At 39.7% G+C, this 19,845-nt stretch overlaps 1 protein-coding gene across 8 annotated transcripts in view; it reads right to left on the bottom strand.

Moving 5' to 3' along the window:
• snap91a (synaptosome associated protein 91a) overlaps nt 1-19,845 on the bottom strand; it is a 67,018-nt gene that overhangs the window by 7,981 nt on the left and 39,192 nt on the right. For 4 of the 8 annotated variants that reach the window (XM_047357017.1, XM_047356965.1, XM_047356956.1 and 1 more), the window contains 14 exons: nt 17,283-17,344; nt 17,124-17,132; nt 15,739-15,751; nt 15,381-15,547; nt 15,194-15,288; nt 13,865-13,879; nt 13,321-13,575; nt 11,924-12,001; nt 8,879-9,130; nt 7,009-7,092; nt 6,648-6,716; nt 6,234-6,380; nt 3,396-3,467; nt 1,691-1,921 (listed from right to left, as the gene is read on the bottom strand). In XM_047357017.1, the coding sequence (XP_047212973.1) occupies nt 1,691-1,921; nt 3,396-3,467; nt 6,234-6,380; nt 6,648-6,716; nt 7,009-7,092; nt 8,879-9,130; nt 11,924-12,001; nt 13,321-13,575; nt 13,865-13,879; nt 15,194-15,288; nt 15,381-15,547; nt 15,739-15,751; nt 17,124-17,132; nt 17,283-17,344 (1,549 nt within the window). The remainder of the gene's footprint in view (nt 1-1,690; nt 1,922-3,395; nt 3,468-6,233; nt 6,381-6,647; nt 6,717-7,008; nt 7,093-8,878; nt 9,131-11,923; nt 12,002-13,320; nt 13,576-13,864; nt 13,880-15,193; nt 15,289-15,380; nt 15,548-15,738; nt 15,752-17,123; nt 17,133-17,282; nt 17,345-19,845) is intronic. The other 4 variants (XM_047356991.1, XM_047357009.1, XM_047357000.1 and 1 more) reach the window with 4 other exon arrangements.

Genomic DNA, 19,845 nt, shown 5'->3' with positions numbered 1-19,845 from the left:
GAAATTAAACATAATTCAACACAGAGGCCCATTGCCTTGCCAACTCTTTAAAATACGGAAGACAAAAGAACATGCCATTCAGATATAGCAGATGGGGGTGTGTTGATCTGCCTTAACCTGACCGTATTTGCAGAAGGAACAAGGCTGGAAAAAGAACCATATTTCTGTACACCTCCAACAGTGAGCTGGATGGTAAGAGAGGTACAAAAAATCTTGAACGCTCACTGTTAGGGAACTGCAGCAAAGAGTGGCATCTTGGGACACAAAGTGTCTACATGTATCTACATGGTAGCAGGTTGTTTGGGAGAAATCCAAGTAAATGCCTTTTCTGTCCTACAACCGCAAATATTATCACATGGAGCTAAACTCTACTTGGGTGTTAGACAGATGAGATCATGATTGAGCTTTTTATCAACAGACACTACAAGTGAGTCTGGTATACAACACTGGTTAAATATGTGAAAAAAACCATATCATGCCCACTTTTATGTATGGTGGAGGATCTGTGATGCTGTGGGTCTGTTTCTCTATCCAACCTGAAATTCTTCTGGTATTTTAAAAATACCAGAAGAATTTAAATGAAATATTTGTTAGTATATTGAAAATGAGTATTTTATTGTAATGGTGGTTGAAAATATTTGGCCAGATCAACACAGACATGGTTCACCAGACCTAAAATCTCCCTTCTCTCTAGGCCATCTCAGAGCCCAGACCTAAATCCTACTGAAAACAAGATGTGACCTTGAAGACAAGACAGTATAAGGGACAGCACAGAGCTCTGCTGTCCTATTAACGAATACTATTATTGCTAACAGTATAGTAAGCTCAAATTAGACATTATATTGCTACTGCAAAAAAAGATTAATTTATTTCAAGCCTGTCTTTACCACAAGTGTTCAGAAATGGGGAGAGCACTGTAATGTCTTTAAAAGAATCCTTGTCCATGGTGGCTGAAAAGGACTGCATTCATAATACTTTCTAGAACTGCAGGTTTGTAAACATTACAGCTACAAGGATGGGAAAAAGTAAGAAGAGCAACAGGCCTTGGTGGCATATAGCTACCTTTTAAAATGCCAGTGGCAAGAAAATTCACTATAATGCTTAGCAAATCCTGTCTCATGCAGAAGACGTGAGTACTTTGACAACATGCAATGGGAGAGCCCTTGAAAGACAGAGAGAGGGAGCGCCGTCCAAACTGCACATGCTGCATTGCACTGCAGAGTTGAACTCACCATTTATAGATTTGATGAAGCAAGCAATGACCCAGCAAAATGGAAGAGGTGAGGATGGTTGGGACAGAAGGCGAGCAGAGGAGAAGTGTTCATCAGAGAGAAAGAAGAAGAAGGAATAGTGGGTGGAATGGGGAGAAAGTGAAGAAAGCACAGCATTTGTGAAAGTGCAAAAAGACTAAAAAAAGAGTCAGGCAGCAGTACTGAAGAAAAAAGCAGTCAGTAGAAAGAACCAATGACAGCAATGCATTTCATCCCCTTATTCATGCAGAAACCAAGCTGTCAGTGGGAAAAGATAACAAGGTCTGCTGTGAAAACAACTCTTTACTAGTAAAACAAAGCAGAGTAAAGCACACCAAGCAGAGCACCTGCACCTTTATCAACAAAATGCTTTTAGTGTTTTTGCACATGGCATGACAAAGGAACAGGTTGTTAAAAGTAAAACCTTAAATTCCACTTACTTGAGGCATCAAAGCCACCAGAGGGCGCTGGTGTGGTAGATGCAAGTTCTGTTGCTGTAGCTGGCACTATTGGTACTGCTGAAGTCGCAGCAGGTACCAATGGTGTTGGGGAAGGAAGCGTGGCCAGAGAATCGAAGCCAGTCTCAAGGAGGTCATTCTGCACCAGAGCTGGAGCCAAAGTTGGAGCCAGGGCTGGGGCAGCAGTGGGAGCAAGAGTTGGGGAGATCAGGCCTGAAGACAACACAGGAAGAACCGAAACTGTAGACTCATATCTGTTGAGCCACACACTTTTAATGAGTGTAGTAAATGCTGTCGGAGGCAAAATTACATTATAGTGTTACCACATAGAATCTGATCGAGAAAACAAACATTTAAATGAGAAATTCAGGAAAAATGGATCTTAAATAGTTGAACCTATGAAGAAGTGTCAATGATGGCACCATTTACAAACTCAATGATTTACTAATATAATTCTTGTCTGACCTGCAGCTGTTTTACATGTCTCAATCTAAATAAGCCACAACAATAAAAACTTCTATTTGATGTTCCTTTTTTAAAGGGCAACAGCATTTTCACTCTTGTATGCTCTCTTCTCATCAGCTCATCCAAAAGGTTTTCTAAAGGATTTAGTTCTAGGGACTGATATGGTGATGGAAGAAGGTTGATGTAGTTTGGTGAACCATTTCTGTATTGAAATAGCCTGTGCTATATCAATACAGAATTATTTTATTCTGCTAAAAGCTCTAAAGATGGGCAAGCATTAAAGGTTTTAATTCAAAAGTCGCATTTTAAAAAGTTCACAATACCATGTACTCTACTAGGGTACATGGGATACTAGAGTAACTCTAGGAATGTTCACAGGGCCTGGGAAGAGAAAGAGGCCCACAGCATCACTTACCCTCCACCATACTTAATAGTGGGCATGCCTTTGTTTCATTCAGGTAAACTGCTCCAGGTAAAGTCCGTCAAATTTTGGATTTTTATTTTATTACATAATCATACTTACTAAGAGAAATCAGAGAGTGTCTATAATGTCATGGATATCTAATACAGGCACTGATTAACCTAAAAACATTGCTACTGTAATTGTGCAACCAGTGATTTTGGTCCAAACAGTCGTTTCTTAATATTGTTTCTTATCTTTGCCACTGAATAAATTATTTCAAATTAAAGATTTGGATTTCTGAAATTTTATTTGAGACATTATGTTACTGCAATAAAATATGGATTCATTTTAAGGCTTTTTACACATCTTTACCAGGGGTAACAAGAGGTTTCTGTAAACAGAACAGAACAATGGAAATTGGTGCACTGATGAAAACCTAAACATGCTGGTACTTTCACTGTAGTTAATGTAAAATTACAATTCTAACTCCAACTTTAAATGAAATGACATGAACAAGACTGCAGCAGAACAAATCCTGAAGGATGTATTAGGGAAAAGATTTCAAATAAGCCATAAGCCACTTTGGAACTGCGGTGTATTTTATCCAAGCATGCTCGCCAAGTCTGTGAAACAAGAACATTAATCTGACTAATGCATCTCCCTCGTTACTCATTGCTTACTTTCTTTACTGGAACAGAACATTTCCAACAGCCATTTCCCATTTTTAGATCAAAGACCATTTAGCCCTTCTAATGCAACCACAGCTTGCATTAAATACTCAGATTTTATGAAGAAGAGTGAGTGTTGGTGGCCCCTAACCTCCCAGCAGGTCATCTCCTGGCACTTCAGGAGCAGAGCTTTGCTTCTCCTCCACAGGGCCACTGAAGGAGTCTATAAGAACACGTACAGAGAGGTGAAAGGTCAGTCCACCGTCACATAACGAGGGATAGAAAAATGTTGACTAAGCACAAGTTAGTTAATGACAGGCTATTCAATACAAGTACAGGTCCTTCTCAAAATATTAGCATATTGTGATAAAGTTCATTATTTTCCATAATGTCATGATGAAAATTTAACATTCATATATTTTAGATTCATTGCACACTAACTGAAATATTTCAGGTCTTTTATTGTCTTAATACGGATGATTGTGGCATACAGCTCATGAAAACCCAAAATTCCTATCTCACAAAATTAGCATATTTCATCCGACCAATAAAAGAAAAGTGTTTTTAATACAAAAAACGTCAACCTTCAAATAATCATGTACAGTTATGCACTCAATACTTGGTCAGGAATCCTTTTGCAGAAATGACTGCTTCAATGCGGCGTGGCATGGAGGCAATCAGCCTGTGGCACTGCTGAGGTCTTATGGAGGCCCAGGATGCTTCGATAGCGGCCTTTAGCTCATCCAGAGTGTTGGGTCTTGAGTCTCTCAACGTTCTCTTCACAATATCCCACAGATTCTCTATGGGGTTCAGGTCAGGAGAGTTGGCAGGCCAATTGAGCACAGTGATACCATGGTCAGTAAACCATTTACCAGTGGTTTTGGCACTGTGAGCAGGTGCCAGGTCGTGCTGAAAAATGAAATCTTCATCTCCATAAAGCTTTTCAGCAGATGGAAGCATGAAGTGCTCCAAAATCTCCTGATAGCTAGCTGCATTGACCCTGCCCTTGATAAAACACAGTGGACCAACACCAGCAGCTGACACGGCACCCCAGACCATCACTGACTGTGGGTACTTGACACTGGACTTCTGGCATTTTGGCATTTCCTTCTCCCCAGTCTTCCTCCAGACTCTGGCACCTTGATTTCCGAATGACATGCAGAATTTGCTTTCATCCGAAAAAAGTACTTTGGACCACTGAGCAACAGTCCAGTGCTGCTTCTCTGTAGCCCAGGTCAGGCGCTTCTGCCGCTGTTTCTGGTTCAAAAGTGGCTTGACCTGGGGAATGCGGCACCTGTAGCCCATTTCCTGCACACGCCTGTGCACGGTGGCTCTGGATGTTTCTACTCCAGACTCAGTCCACTGCTTCCGCAGGTCCCCCAAGGTCTGGAATCGGCCCTTCTCCACAATCTTCCTCAGGGTCCGGTCACCTCTTCTCGTTGTGCAGCGTTTTCTGCCACACTTTTTCCTTCCTAAAGACTTCCCACTGAGGTGCCTTGATACAGCACTCTGGGAACAGCCTATTCGTTCAGAAATTTCTTTCTGTGTCTTACCCTCTTGCTTGAGGGTGTCAATAGTGGCCTTCTGGACAGCAGTCAGGTCGGCCGTTTTACCCATGATTGGGGTTTTGAGTGATGAACCAGGCTGGGAGTTTTAAAGGCCTCAGGAATCTTTTGCAGGTGTTTAGAGTTAACTCGTTGATTCAGATGATTAGGTTCATAGCTCGTTTAGAGACCCTTTTAATGATATGCTAATTTTGTGAGAATTTTGGGTTTTCATGAGCTGTATGCCAAAATCATCCGTATTAAGACAATAAAAGACCTGAAATATTTCAGTTAGTGTGCAATGAATCTAAAATATATGAATGTTAAATTTTCATCATGACATTATGGAAAATAATGAACTTTATCACAATATGCTAATATTTTGAGAAGGACCTGTATAAATGAATTTATCTGAACTGAAAATAACTTAGTTGTTCTTTACAAAGAAAAACCCAATAAAAGACACACCTTTGCAATAATTTGGGAGTATTATGAATCAGTGATAACTCTGCAGATGGTTAAATTAGTTTTCTCAAGTAAAACACAACATCTGGTGTAACTGTTTCAGACACTGTTGCTTCTGCACACCTTAACTTAATCTCAAAACACATGGACATGAGACGTTCAGTCCATCAAATGATATCAGTGGTGTAAAAAGTCAGATAAGAACATGTATTAGATAGATGTTTGGTTTGTTACTTCATGCCCCCATTTCATCCCTACCTTCTTCCATTTTGCACCAATAAACAAAACCATTTCATGCCCATGTATTTAAACTATAGTGTATCACTTTATTTGTATTTGTTGATAAGCATTTGCATTACTTATGAAGTCATAAATAGTCATAAAGTCATAAATATATAGTATATTATAAATATACCCAAAATCTAATATTTTATTGTGTTTTCTGAAATCTTTATAACGCAATTTGTTGTAATAAACATTCGATTTATTTAGGTTCTAATCCCATTTGGGCCAATTGAGCCAAATAAAATATGGCAGATAATGTTTCCTGATTAAATCAGTATAATTTTAAATGGCTTTCTCCTGGTAGAGAAATTACTTTGCTTTTCCTCATAATTGAGTATGATCAGAATTAGAGATTCAGAATCAAAAAGCTCTGACGGTTATTATTCTAAGACCAGATGCTTTTTTTTTGTGTACAGTTTGTTGTATGAAGTTATTTGGTCTTGTGTCTGAAGATGTTGTCCTGAGACATGAAGATGTTCTCAAATTTATAACGCACACTGGTTTATTTAGTGCTTAGCCTACAAAACTGTGATGTGATGATAGCTGTGATTTGTGTGATTAAATAGGGCTGAAGCTGGAAGGAAATTCTGTGGAAAATAACATTTGTGTTTGTTCACTCTGCAGCAAAGGCCTTAAGGGTAAAAGAGACAGTCAGTATTATACTTAGTGTGTTTGAGTATTTTGACATTTATTACCCAACAGGTCAATGACTGGCTCCGGCTCCCGTTTTGGTGGAGATGAGACTTTCGGTGCAGGAGTAAGGACAGGAGTAGGGACAGGAGTAGGGACAGGAGCAGGGGCAGAAGAAGGACTGGTGGTTGGAGCTGGAGATGTAAACGTATCTAGAAAGCAAAGGAAAAACCCATGATAAGGTAAATTCAAACGATCTATTAATAAACAAAAAGAAGAGGACGTTTTTCTTTAGTTCTTCTGCCTGTTTTTAAAGATAGAAGCACATTTGCCCACAGAAAGAAGAGGGAAGCGTGCAGCAGAGAATTGGCCTGCATGTTCATGCAGATGTCCATACCATGCAAACGTATCTGGCTGCACTCCTCATAAGGGAAGGAAGAGAAAAAGTGATGAAGTGAAGATAAAGCAGCTCAACTCACCCGTCACAATGTCTCCAACCGAAGCCGGCTCGGGCAACGGAGAGGGCCCGCGAGAAACAGCAGGTAGGTCTAATTTACCAACACAAGCAAGAGGCCGGATACATGAAGGGTGAAAACCGTGGGAGTTGGGGAGCAAAGAAAAGCGTTAGCGTGGCAGGTAGAAATGAAAAACTTTGATAGAAAGCAGCCAGAGACAATCCGGTAGGTGACGAGTGGATCACATGCACATTTCTCATACCACTATGAGGGACAAATCAGGACATGTAAGGGGAAAAAAACTGTTGACAAAGGAGAGTAAATATGGACACCAGAGGAGGTGAAGAGGCTCCACAAACAGAAAAAGGGACATCAACTCCTGTACCTGCACCAAAAAGGTCTACGCTAGGAGTGGTAGCAGCTTTGGATTCTGTGGTAGGGCTTTGCTCAGGCATAGAATCAAACATATCTAAGAACAAGGACAGACAATCACATGGACATTCAGATTCAAGTCCGGTGCATGACGAGTTAAGAAGAGAGATGAGGGAAAGCAGAGAGAGCAGATTTCTTGAATTAATTCAACGGGTCAGCAGCTGTGTAACTATTCAGTGCAATGCAGTAGTAGACAGTGCAAATGTTAAAGTGGAATATTGCTAAAGTTCAGCATGAAGACAAATGTCCACTAAGGTTTGACAAGAAATCTATTAAGTTTTTTTTTGTCAACAAATTATGTCTGTGTATTTTTTAGCTCTATGACTTTCAATGTTGGGAGAACACAAAAAATTTGTTTTTGTGTTCTCATCCCTTAAACTGACCAACCGAAATAAGAATAAAGTTAAAGTGAAGCCATGTTAAATTTCCTAACCAAAAACAATCTACCTACAGGGTTACTTTACAACAAGAAAAATACACTTCCCATAAAGATTTGTGTGATTCTCAAACTTTGGTCTCAACTGTGTGATGCCTCAACTAAAATCCATTCTTATTATTCGGGAGTCCCAAGGAGTCCTCAGCTCATGATCCCTGATGTTGGTGTATTGTCAGTGGTTAGGTCAGTCACAGTCCCAACTGTTCTGTCTGTGCAATGACTTTCTAAAGCAATAGAACAACTTCTTCTGGAAGCTTTGTCTACACACAGCTAGCAAGAATTACATCATAATTTGTTACAAGCTAAATTATTAACTAGTCATAGCAAAACAGAGAGTAACCATGCTAACATTAGCCTAGCACCTCAGCAAACTGCCCAACATGAAAACAGTAGGAGAAACCCCTGAGTTTATTTAGGTTTGGTTCTATATGTCCAGTCAGATATTTCTATATAAATAAGCTGAACTAAATAGTTCTGAATTTATTTCCAGCTCAGGGGGATTTTCTCAAGAGATTAAGGAAATCTTAAACTAAAATCTAATCTAATTATCAACATTTCTACACTCTCTGAACCTTCATGTTTTTCAAAAATAATCATCAGGACATCAAGTTCATAAATATTTTGCATGATAATCTGAGAAAAGATCAATGAATGACCTGAATAAGAAATATTTATCCTTTCAGGATCATCAATGCCGAGCAGTTAAACAATCAACCTTCTTCAGAGGTATGAATTTTGCTTTTTATGCACAAAAACACCACTTTCCATTTATGGGTATTCTCATTATATTTACAATCAGGCCAGTTTTTTTGCTGACATTAATATCAGTTTTAACTTTTAGAGCAAATCAAAGAATTTGAAAAACACATGCTTCGTGCATAAATTCAAAAATTAAGCAATATTCCATTTTAACTCAAGTGCATAAGCTAGAAAAAGGCATTCTCAGAAGGATCTAAAACTCTAATAACAAACAGCAGAAGAAAACGGTTTTCTTCCCTTTCAGCTTTGGCAGACAGTTTGTTAGTATTCAGCCAAGAATCAAAGCAAGTCGACCCATCTCTGTTTATAGAATGACATTTTCACTAATGCCCCAAAAAATCCGATTGTGTTTTGGTCCTCAAAAGAAAAAGGTCTTTATTTTTTTGTTTCCTTACTGATTCTTTTGGCTATTACAGAGGAAGTCAAAGTGCTTGATTGACTGCAGGACTAACAGAAAATAGAAACATAAGTCTGAAATGTAGGGGCTTGGTAAGTCATTATCACTGGCACTATCATCATAATCAGTAGCAAGAGCAACACAATCAGATTAATCTAAACATTCATCATCTCTGCTGCCATAATGCAGGTAAATGCAGTGGGAGCCATAATGAGAGTGAGAGGACATTACCACCAAAGATATCTAGAGTCGGGGCAGCTGCAGACTCTGTGGTGGTGGTGTTGGTGGTGGTTGTGGTAGTAGTAGTAGTAGTGGAGGAAGGGGCGGGAGCAGCGGGGGCAGCGATGGGGGCGATGATGGTCAGCGCCTCGCTAGAGGTGGGAGGATTGATGGCAGTGGCGGCCTCTGTGTCGGCAGGCCTCATTGCGAACAGGTCCAGCTCTGGAGCAATGCCCGCACTACCCTCCGTGGTAGCGAAGGGGTCTTTAGGAAGAGCAGCAGGGTTTGGTGTTGACAGGTTAGAGCAGGTTATGATTAGAAAAAAGGAAAAAGGTGGTTTAGGGATGGTAAAAAGAACATTTACTTTGAAAAGCATGGTTCTGAGGCACAGTGCTTCCTAGAGCTCTGCATTATTTATTTATTGCAGGAGTGAGTTTAATAACTCACAATTAGCTTCACCTAACTTCAGTTCCTGACTGAAATATTTATGACCCTGAGAAGCCTGCTAGAGTTGCATAAAGGAGGACAAATCCTCAAACAGTAAGAACAATGACAAAAAACAGCTTTTACTTGATTTAAACAAATATTTCGCATTTGTTTGCTTTTCCAGTGTCTTTCCAGTCCAGGAAATATATACAGTAGATGGAAATTTCATAACCTTTCTAAATTGAAGACAGAAGTTTTCACAGCCTTTGCCATAACACAATTATCAATCATCAAAATTTTCACTGATAATAATTCAGGTGTTTTTACAACTAGATTTGGGGTCTACCTGTAGTAAATTCGGTTGGCTAAACACAATTTGGAATGGAACACACTTGTCTCTAGTTGAAGGTTCATATCAGAGCAGTAACCAAGCAATGAAGTCAAAGGGATTGTCTGTAGACCTCTGAGACTTGGATCGTGTTAAAGCACAGATAGGGGGAAGGGCATAAAAGTAATTTGGCTCCACTGATGTCCCTAAAATAACATTTTTCTACATTTTTGGAAATAAAACAAGTTTGGAACCATCATAATCCTCCCTAGATCTGGTTGCTTCAGCAAACCAAGCAATCAGGGAAGACGGGTCAGAGAGGTCAAACCTAAATGATAGTGTGACCTGACTGACATGGCATCTTGCTTGAATTTCGTAGAATCGCACTTTAGGTTTTGTAAGACTAAGAGATACTAAAATCCACATCTGCATCACTGGTCTGATGAAACCAAAATAGAACTTTTTGGCCTAAACTGTAAGCATCATGTCTGGAGAAAAACAAGCCTTGCTCATAACCTTGCTGACATCTTCACTACTCTAAAGCATGGTGGTGGCAGCTGCCTTGGAGGCTGTCGGGATGTTTTTTCTATGGCAGGAACTGAATGACTAGTTCGCAAAGAGGTTAAGATAACAGCAGACAGATATAGAGGGAATCATCAAGAAAACTTGCTCAACCTCAGACTAAGACAACTATAACTACTCATTTTCCACAACAACAATGACCCAAAGCACACAGCCAAAGTAACACAGGAGTGGCTTTAGGAGCAGTCTGTGAATGCTTTTGAGTGTCCATCTTAACATCCCTGATAACATCTAAAATGTTGCTGTGTACTGATGCTGTCCATCTACCCTGACTGACCTTGAGAGGATCTGCAGGAAAACTGATAGAAAACACCCCAAAATAGATGTTGAAAGTTAAGAGAGACATGCCCATAAGACTTGACGCTGTAACTGATGCCAAAGGTGCGTTTCATTTTTTGCTTTTTGAAATTCACTTGCAAAAACAAATTTCACTTTGTGATCTTGTGCAGAGTTATGTGGGAAAAAACAAATACATCCATTGTGGAATTAGGCTGTAAAATAAAACAGCGGTCACTAGCTACATTTTTATACTTTCAGTAAACGGTTAACATGCTAGTGCTAACACAGTGGATGTGGTGTTATATGGCAAATAAAATGGGTATATTTACAAGGTAAGTTACTCCTTGATCAACGTAGTTGTCTGCCACAATGTAGAGTGTAATTCATGCATGGCAGGAGGAAGTTTGCCCTCTAACTTTTTCCAAACCCTAGGAACAGAACATGTGTATGGAGGATTTAATGACACAACAGTCCATCTCTTATGCACAGTTCTTGGGATCTGATAATGAAACAAAGTATGTCGAATCTTTCATATTACTATAAATTATTGTATGGCTGGCATGTGTTTTTCTGTTCTTGTGAATTTTTCATTTAATCAACTTCATAAAACAATAATATGCATATTTTTGTTATTCATGGGTTAAGGGTCAGATAAAATGACTGAGGCAGGGAAACTGTGGTATTTTAGGGGACACAAGAAAAAGGTTATAGCTGAAACTGTTTACTACTAAAATCATTAAACAATTTCAAATGTTTTTGCATTCTTTACTGCAACAGATTCTTCTAGGAAATTTCCAGAGTTTAGGAAATTTCCAGAGTTTAGGAAATTTCCAGAGTTTAGGAAATTTCCAGAGTTCCTCCATGAAATTGAAATGTTATCTTTTTGCAAAGGTTTGCATTAGGTACAATATATGCAAGTTACAGTAGCTTTACAAAGAAATAAAATCATGTAAATATATTTAAAACCGCAGGTTTACAAAGTATTGTAATCTGCACACCGCTATAGGTCAAAGAGAGTTAAGTAATGACGTTATTCAAAACATAGGGAAAACAAAAAAGGCTCTGCAATGATTAGCATAATCATTTCTATCAAATATAATAATTGTTAGTAATTTTCAGATAGATGGTATTCATTTTTATAAAAAAAAAGATAATAGCTGTGCTATGTATTCTGTAAGAATATTCCCTTGCAAACATAATAGGAACTAGAAGGAGTAGTAGAGATGAAGGAGGAGAGGGTCCATGACTGGGGCTTTAGCAGGATTTGGGGTGAGACAGTAGGCCCTTGGGGCAATGGTTTGCTCTACTGTCTCCCATAAAGCAGAGGTAGCTTTAGCATAACAGGAGCAAGGATTCTCAAATTCACACACGCAGTCATTTATTCAAACACCCACACGTATCTACACTCACACAATCACACTAAAAGCTGTTTTGTGACCCACCAGATCCACTAAATGCATCAGCAGCAGGGCCCGCAGCCAAGGCAGCAGGACCATCTCCTGGGGAAGGTGCAAACGCATCTAGGGTATTGCAGATGACAACAGTGAACGCAAAAAAGCAAAAGGAACGCCCAGGTAAACACATCAAGACACATGGGTGTACAGAACAGAAGATGAGTCAACAGATGGAGAGGACAGGAAACAAAAAATGAGAGGTCAGTGTCAGGAATAAGGCTGAGAATACAAGAAATATGCAGCCTGGTTTAGTCCAGTTATTGATTCAACTGTATCATCGATCACATGATGAGTTTTGGGAAGAAGGGGAGGCTGCATAATGCTGCATTCACTGTTTGCACTACCTGTGCAGCCTTAAGTTATGAAGCTAGTTGTCACAAGTCACTGGGACTCTGTGACAAGAGGGGGGTGGCAAGTTAGGGGATGGAAAAATCATGGTCTCTCTTTGACAAACCAATGACCTTTTAGTAGTCATTAAGCTTTAGGAGTGAGTTCAATGTAGAGAAGCTGAAATGTCATCAGAAAGTGATCTATCAGCTCACTATCTTGCCATAATTACGAAAACTGCTCAGGGGGCCAATAGTAATAAAAGTATTATTGGAGATTTAAAAAAATCCACAAATCCCAAAAAATATGCAGCATTCAACAGCAGACTAATTACATTTTATCAGTCTTATTAAGATGCACACGTTATTTCATCATTATAAAACAAATAACAGTTAAAAACAGTTAATTTCAGTTCAATAGGGGCCTGCAGTAAAGAGGAGTGTCACACATCAATGGTTCATTTCAATTTGGATGGAGTAGAAATGATAAATGCTTTTCCTGCATTCAGTAATTAAGGGGCATATGAAAGCTAGATTGCATGCAAGCATATTTTTCTGAGGATTGACAGAAAACAGGATTTGAAAACAGAAAAGATTTCTATGACTCTCAGAGTGGTTTTAAATGTCAATCTACAACTATTTGAGCCCCCTAAAAGACTCAAAAAGAACAATTCTCAGGAATTCAAATATTTACCCCTGTGACTGTTGCATTTCAGTAATGTATAATAGGCACAATCTTAGGTTAAAGTGGCTGGAGTGTTATAGGTCAAAATGTTAATCGGTTTTAGTTGTTTGTATACGTTCCAAAAATGTTCTAATCTAAAACATAATAATGGAACAAAATCTGCAGAGTAATCTTTATCCATGGTCCTAAGATAACATTTCTTTGAGAACTACTATGGCATAGTGATAATGGGTTTACTGTTATACCTGCAAATTATTGACATACAATTGTAATCTGAAAGAAAAATAGCAACGTTACCCTGAAACAAAAGCACACCCCATTTCAGTTCTAGAGTTTTACACATGAAGAAATAATAAGCCCTGCCCTACACTGACCTCCAAAAAGGTCGATGTCACCTGCTGAGGTGGCAGCAGTAGCAGAGACAGGCAGCGATGTGGGGGGCCGCACCGGTGCAGCTGCAGCAGCAGTGGTAGCAGAAGCGGCTGCAGGCGCAGCAACTGCAGTGGCTGCAGGCGCAGCAAAGGTGGCAGTGGCAGCAGTGGCAGCTGCGCCTGCTGTGGCTGCAACATCAGTAGACTTTTCATCTGCTGCAAGAGCTTGAGGCGCTCCATTGGTAGCGGCTGGGGAAGCTATAGGGATATACCCCAAAATCCAATTGCCAGACCCAGTCACATCCCCCCAACAGACAGATAGAAAAAGAGGAAAAAAGTAAATAGAAGATAAACAGCTCATTCAAAGTGAATGAAAAGTTAAAATATTGAGACTGTAGTGTGTGGTAAGAGACTCATAAAAGGGAGCAACCACAGGCCATTAACACAGACTTTAAATAGAAAGTAAAGACGGAACATGAAAAGCAAATATCCCCTAGCATTTCTCATGTTCAGTCTATGGTACTTTCACTGAGGAAAGAATACTCACCCTCTGCCAAGAGATCTGCAACAGAGCAAAAAAAACAAAAAAAAAAAAAACTATGAATAGTTGCTCGGAATGCCCTAAAAAGAAAGCCATATGTTTTCTTGCCTGCAATTAAGCATGCAAGCAGCAAAACCCAATTTTGACCAAGAATGCAGAATTTCAAACATTTCATCAATATTGACCTAAGAAAGCAGGCTAATTTTGTTCTAAACCTTTTCTCTATTGTGAGAGTTTTATTTCCAACTCAGGGACTTTAGTTTGTAGAACAACAGTGGTAAAATACATTTTATCACTGTGAAAGTGTACATAAAGATCTAGTATTGCAAAAGCTGCCGTTCCTGCTTTTCTTATCTTGTCATATGTGCTGGGTATTGAAAAACGTGTAATACACGGGTCTAAACAGCAGGAGTTGGATAAGATGTTATGAAACATCAAGTTCTGTAAAGTGTGTATATCTTTTGATGTACTCTGATTATGAATAGTGTATACTGGTATCAAGGGTGTGGAATTTAATGTATTTAGCTGTGTCAAGACAAAGACAACTTTGCCCTGCCATTACTCTCTTGTTTTTTTGTTTCATATTTAAAATTCAACTAATCATCTGAGAATAAAATTTCAATGCTCAATAGGTGAAGTAAGTCATCAGATATTACCTGAATTATCAGAATGTGGAGAAAGCCATCAGGTTCACTGTCAGTTTCAAACATGACGAGGTGAATTTTCATCAGTGCAGACAGCATAGCGTGGAATAACATTAAATAATGGTATTATTGAGTCAGTACCAAGGTACTGGTGTCAGAGTTGTGTCGACTTTGTAGGAGTGTTGCACATGTGTGCTGTGCTGTACATATGGTGTGCGGGGACATTTTCAAATATGTTTGAAAAAATCAGTAGTGGAATGTCTTAGCTGGTGACAAAACTGTCAAAACTATGGTAGAGTAAGGATGGACTTTCACTTTACTATCACATGGTGCCTCTCTATGCCACTGAAACAAAAGGCAGCAATGTTAGTGAGGCATAAGAATTTATTTTATACGATGGTATTTAAATATGAGCATGTTCAAGGTATCAGTAGAGACACAAAGATACTGCTAAATTATTTTATAATGAAATGGTTGAATGAAATCTATAAATGTTTCTACCAAAAAGATCCCCGTTCCTTGTGGTTCGACAACCTTTTATTAATTTTACAGCTCTGTTAAAGCAATGCATAGGTAATAAAAATGGTTCACATTGCTTTTTAGTATTCTGTGGGAGGTAATACGCAAATATCAGGCAATGCATTAAATTCAATACAAGCTGCGGGGTTATATATCTATAAAGAGATCTCACCTCCCCATCCAGTAGTGGAAGACGGTGCTGCAGCACCCTCCACTGAAGAAGATGACATAGGGTCGAGATCCAAAAGGAATCCGTCATCAAGAGCACTGAACGCCATGCAAGACAGAGATTGGCTGTTTACACCGGTCATATCTGATAAAATATTCATGCAACTGTTATAATGTTGCGCAACTCCTACTTGCTGGTAATGGTGGTAGCAGGGGCCGGCGCAGTTGGAGTGACAGAGGGTGGAGGAGGTTTTGCTGGTGGCCCAGGGCGAGCTGGCGGCCCGCCGGCTGCAGCAGGAGGAGCAGGTTTGGCTGGTGCTGCTGCAGCAGCAGGAGTACTATTGTTGGCTGTTGCATCCTGACACAAAGAAGCACCCAGATAGATGGTAACTAAGAAGGTTATGTAACCTAATGAAAGTCAACAGCTTTCCAATAACAGTAAATCATTACTAGTCTATATGAAACGCTACAGCCATTAAATGTTTCATTTTGTTTGAAGGTCTCAAGGGAGTATTATTTTGTCTTAAACAGTCATGGAGGACTGCTTACCTTAGTAGGTGATCTGCAAAAACAATGATGGTGCATATGTTAGAGTTTAGTGATGTATATCTGTAAGAACAGCTTTTATAGATAGAACACACAGAGTAACAGTAATATCTTTGACTTTGTGTAGTCAGGCTAAAAACATTGCAAAGCATTTTCATAAATAATTGACCCCAATCAACAGGATGATTATCTTTGTGAGTAAAATACTTCCAAAGAGCTGCATCTAAAACAAAATGACACTATATGATAATAACGACTGGTTGTTCAGATGCCATTTCTATGAATCACTAACAGCTGTCCTGTAGGACAAAAACATTCATACTCATGAAATGTTTTCAAATTGCGTAACTTTGCAATTACAAACTTCAACATATCTGGATTTTTTGTGAAATACCAAAACAAGGGCATAATTTGTGAAGAAGAAGGAAAATGATACCTGATAGCTTAAAGTTAAACCTGGAGGTTGAATCTCTGAAGGAGTCTTAAGTGTTTTAAGGTCTAGAACAGGTTCTCTCCGAGGATTTCCTTGCATTTATCTGCATGTGTCTTTCCACCAGTTCTAACCAGCTTTCCTACTAAAGAAAAGTATTCCCAAAGCAAGATGCTGCCACCAGTATGTTTCATCGTGGGGATAGTGTGTCGAGAGCAGTGTGCAATGTTCGCATTTCATCCCACACAGCATTTTCATGCAGACCAAAAATTACAATTTTACCTTTTTTTTAACTTCCTTGTTTGCAGGAGGTTCAAACTTACATTTTCTTATAGGTTCTTTTCATCAGTAGGTTTCTTCTTTCCACTGTTTCTGGCCACATTTGTGGAGACAGAACAAATAGTTGTTGGATCCCTGCAGTTCCTCTAGAAGCACCATGGGCCTCTTGGCTGCTTCTCTTCACCTGGTCTGTTAGTTCAGGTAGACAGATATCTCCTGGCAGGTTTGTAGTTATGCTGTGAGGATATTGGTTTTTAACCTAACGTACATTCCTACGTGATGCAGGTTTTTTTTTTTTCAAAGGTTTTTTTTCACAAATGTTCACTGGTCACACTCTGAGGCCTTCAGAGAATAGCCATATCCATCACTCAAAGTCTATACCAGCTTCTCCTTGTAGGGTCATGAAGGGGCTGGTGCTTATCTTCAGTGGTCCTTGGGCAAGAAGAGGGGTACACCCTGGACCGGTCGCCAATCCATCACAGGGCAACACAGAGACACACAGAACAAGCAACCATGCACACACACACACTTCACAATTATGCACCACCCGTGTTGGTCTATCACATAGAATCCCAGATAAATCTGAAAAGGTTTCAGGTCTATGAACAGTTTTGCATGGCACCGTAACTAATGATGATGGTTATGAACTCCTTTTTACCCTGACTAACAATACACTTACTTGTCTTCACTGAGTTTGGTAACGATAGGAAAAAAAGCAAATTAAAAACGATCAGCAACGTATGAGAGAACGCTTACACTACAGTGCTCCAAGAAAAAGAGTATTGCTTGTTTACTGTCAGCAAAACAATACAGGCTGTAGATGTATTTAATTACTCACGGCTTCTTTCCCTCCAGGGTGTTGAGATGAGTCTCAAGAGACTCCAAAAGACTTTCTGGGGCCTGCGGAGAAAATATAGAGAGTGACACCTAATGCTAAGCTATCAGATGCATGAATGTTGCATTTAATGCTTCTTTGATTAAATGGGTCCCCTGCATGTAGAAAATGAAACTAAAACTGGAGGATCTGATGTTAAGTCTGTATATTACCCACACACAGTTTATGTTATAAAAGTGTAAAGTAGAAACAAACTGCAGCTTGTCCTAACTTAAAGAGAAACCAAAAAAGGGAAGAAACAGTAAACAGATGTTTCAAGGAGAAAAAATGTAAAACCTGTATGTGAATTGAGAGAACATGGTTCCAGCCAGTCAGAGTGCCCAGCTGCATGCTCCACTTAGCTACATGGGACACGATCAACTCCAAACATGCAACAAAAAAGGTAGCTTAATATCCAGCAAGGATGTTTTTTCTAAAGGTCAAAGCTAAAGCAGTCAATAAAACAATCATTAACTGGATTTCCCGACTTCCTTACTTCATTTCCTGAGTCTGTCTATTCAGGGCTTTTAAATCTATTATGCTAAAACTTAAAACCAACAAGACAGCCAGACTGGGAATAAGTCTGGGAGGGATGGATAGACAGTTTATGCCCATTGAACTTTGAGGCCTCACCACCAAGTACAGAGAGAGCTGTCCTTTAGACAGAGCAGGGCTATAATAGCTCCATTACTGCAGTGTTTAGACGCACACAACTCTAGTCTGAGGAGACCCACTTTAAACTTTATCCAATAAAACCGGCATCACAGCATATTAGATAAATAAATTGGAAATTATTAGGCAGTATATGTGATTGTGTATTGGGTTTCAAATTGGCAGGAATGGGAGGATATCTTAAGCTGAAAGTAATATCAATATTCTGTAGTTTAACACATCAGTGAGAGTAATAATATCCCCCCATTGCACCTAATATTACCCATAAAAATAAACACTGGAGCTTCTAGAGTATGGAGGTTTGCCTGTGAAATTTAACTCTACAGACAGTGAAGACTGTTGCAGACTGAGGGGGAAGACATTTGTTTCTATTTTGTAGTATTTTTGCTTAATTTAGGCCAATTAGCAGAACTGATTGGATTATTAAAATGACCCAAAGCTAATTCAACCCAAACAAGCTAAAACTTGCATTGAAATCCATCATTTTGATTTAAGATCAAATTGGATCAATTCAGGCAACAAGTTTTTATTTAAAACATATTTCTTTAAGATTAAGGTGATGCCAAAGAGGCCTTCCTAACTCAAAGAGCTCATCATCAAAGATAAAGCATCATAATAACCATGGAACCCAGCAGAACGCTAGTAAGCAGTTATAAGAAGGGCTTGATTGCTGTAATGCCAATAAATATTTACCACTGACTATTGAGAATGGCACAAATCATTGTTGACATGCCATTTTAGAAATAGAAATCAAAATAGATAATTATTTTTCAGAACTACTCGTCGCCTTCCACTTTATCCAGGATCAAGTCGCGGGGGCAGCAGGCTCAGTAGAGACACTCAGACGTCCCTCTCCCTAGACACCTCCTCCAGCTACTCCGGGGGGAGCCCAAGGTGTTCCCAGGCCAGCTGAGAGACATAGTCCCTCCAGCGTGTCCTGGGACCTCCACCGGGTCTCCTCCTGGTCGGACGTGGCAGGAGCACCTCCCGAGGCGAGGCAGGCGCCCAGGAGGCATCTGGTATAGATGCCTTAGCCACCTGAACTGGCTCCCCTCGATGTGGAAGAGCAGCGGCTCTACTCCGAGCCCCTCCCGGATGGCCGAGCTCCTCACCCTATCTCTAAGGGAGTGCCCTGCCACCCTACAGAGGAAGCTCATTTCAGCCGCTTGTATCTGGGATCTCGTTCTTTCGGTCATGACCCAAAGTTCATGGCCATAGGCGAGGGTAGGAACGTAGACCGACCGGTAAATCGAGAGCTTCGCTTTTCAGCTCAGCTCTCTCTTCACCACAACGGACCGGCACAGGGCCTCCTTTACTGCGGCAGCGGCACCGATCCGTCTGTTGACTCCCGCTCCATTCTTCCCTCACTCGTGAACAAAACCCCGAGGTACTTGAACTCCTCCACTTGAGGCAGGACCTCCCCTCCAACCTGAAGAGCACAAGCCACCCTTTTCCGGTCAGTACTATTACATTGTTTTATGAACTTTTTTAAGACATGTAATCATTTGTAATCAAAATGAAAGTGAATGAAAATAATTTTAAATATAAAATCGCAAAAGGTATGAATAATTTTGAGTTTAAATCCATATAGACGCTCATTGGTCTTATATAGTACATTGTTCTTTGCAGTGGTTTTCACGCTGTTTATCCTGTTTGAACTCCTTTTAATAAAATGCCTGAAACAGTAAAGATTTGTCTTTGGTTATATGGACAGCAAGTTAGGAGTGTAAGCATGTCTGTTGGTCAAATAAACAGCTTACTGCAAACACACTGCAAGGGCAGGTAATCTACTTTACCTTAAGTTAATTTACAAAAAGCAAAATATGAGAAAAAAGACATTTACAATGACCAATAT

This window comes from Girardinichthys multiradiatus, chromosome 3 (genome assembly GCF_021462225.1).
Source record: "Girardinichthys multiradiatus isolate DD_20200921_A chromosome 3, DD_fGirMul_XY1, whole genome shotgun sequence".
Lineage (NCBI taxonomy): Eukaryota > Metazoa > Chordata > Actinopteri > Cyprinodontiformes > Goodeidae > Girardinichthys > Girardinichthys multiradiatus.
The sequence above is the reverse complement of the archived record's forward strand: the minus strand, read 5'-3'. Positions and strand labels throughout refer to the sequence as shown.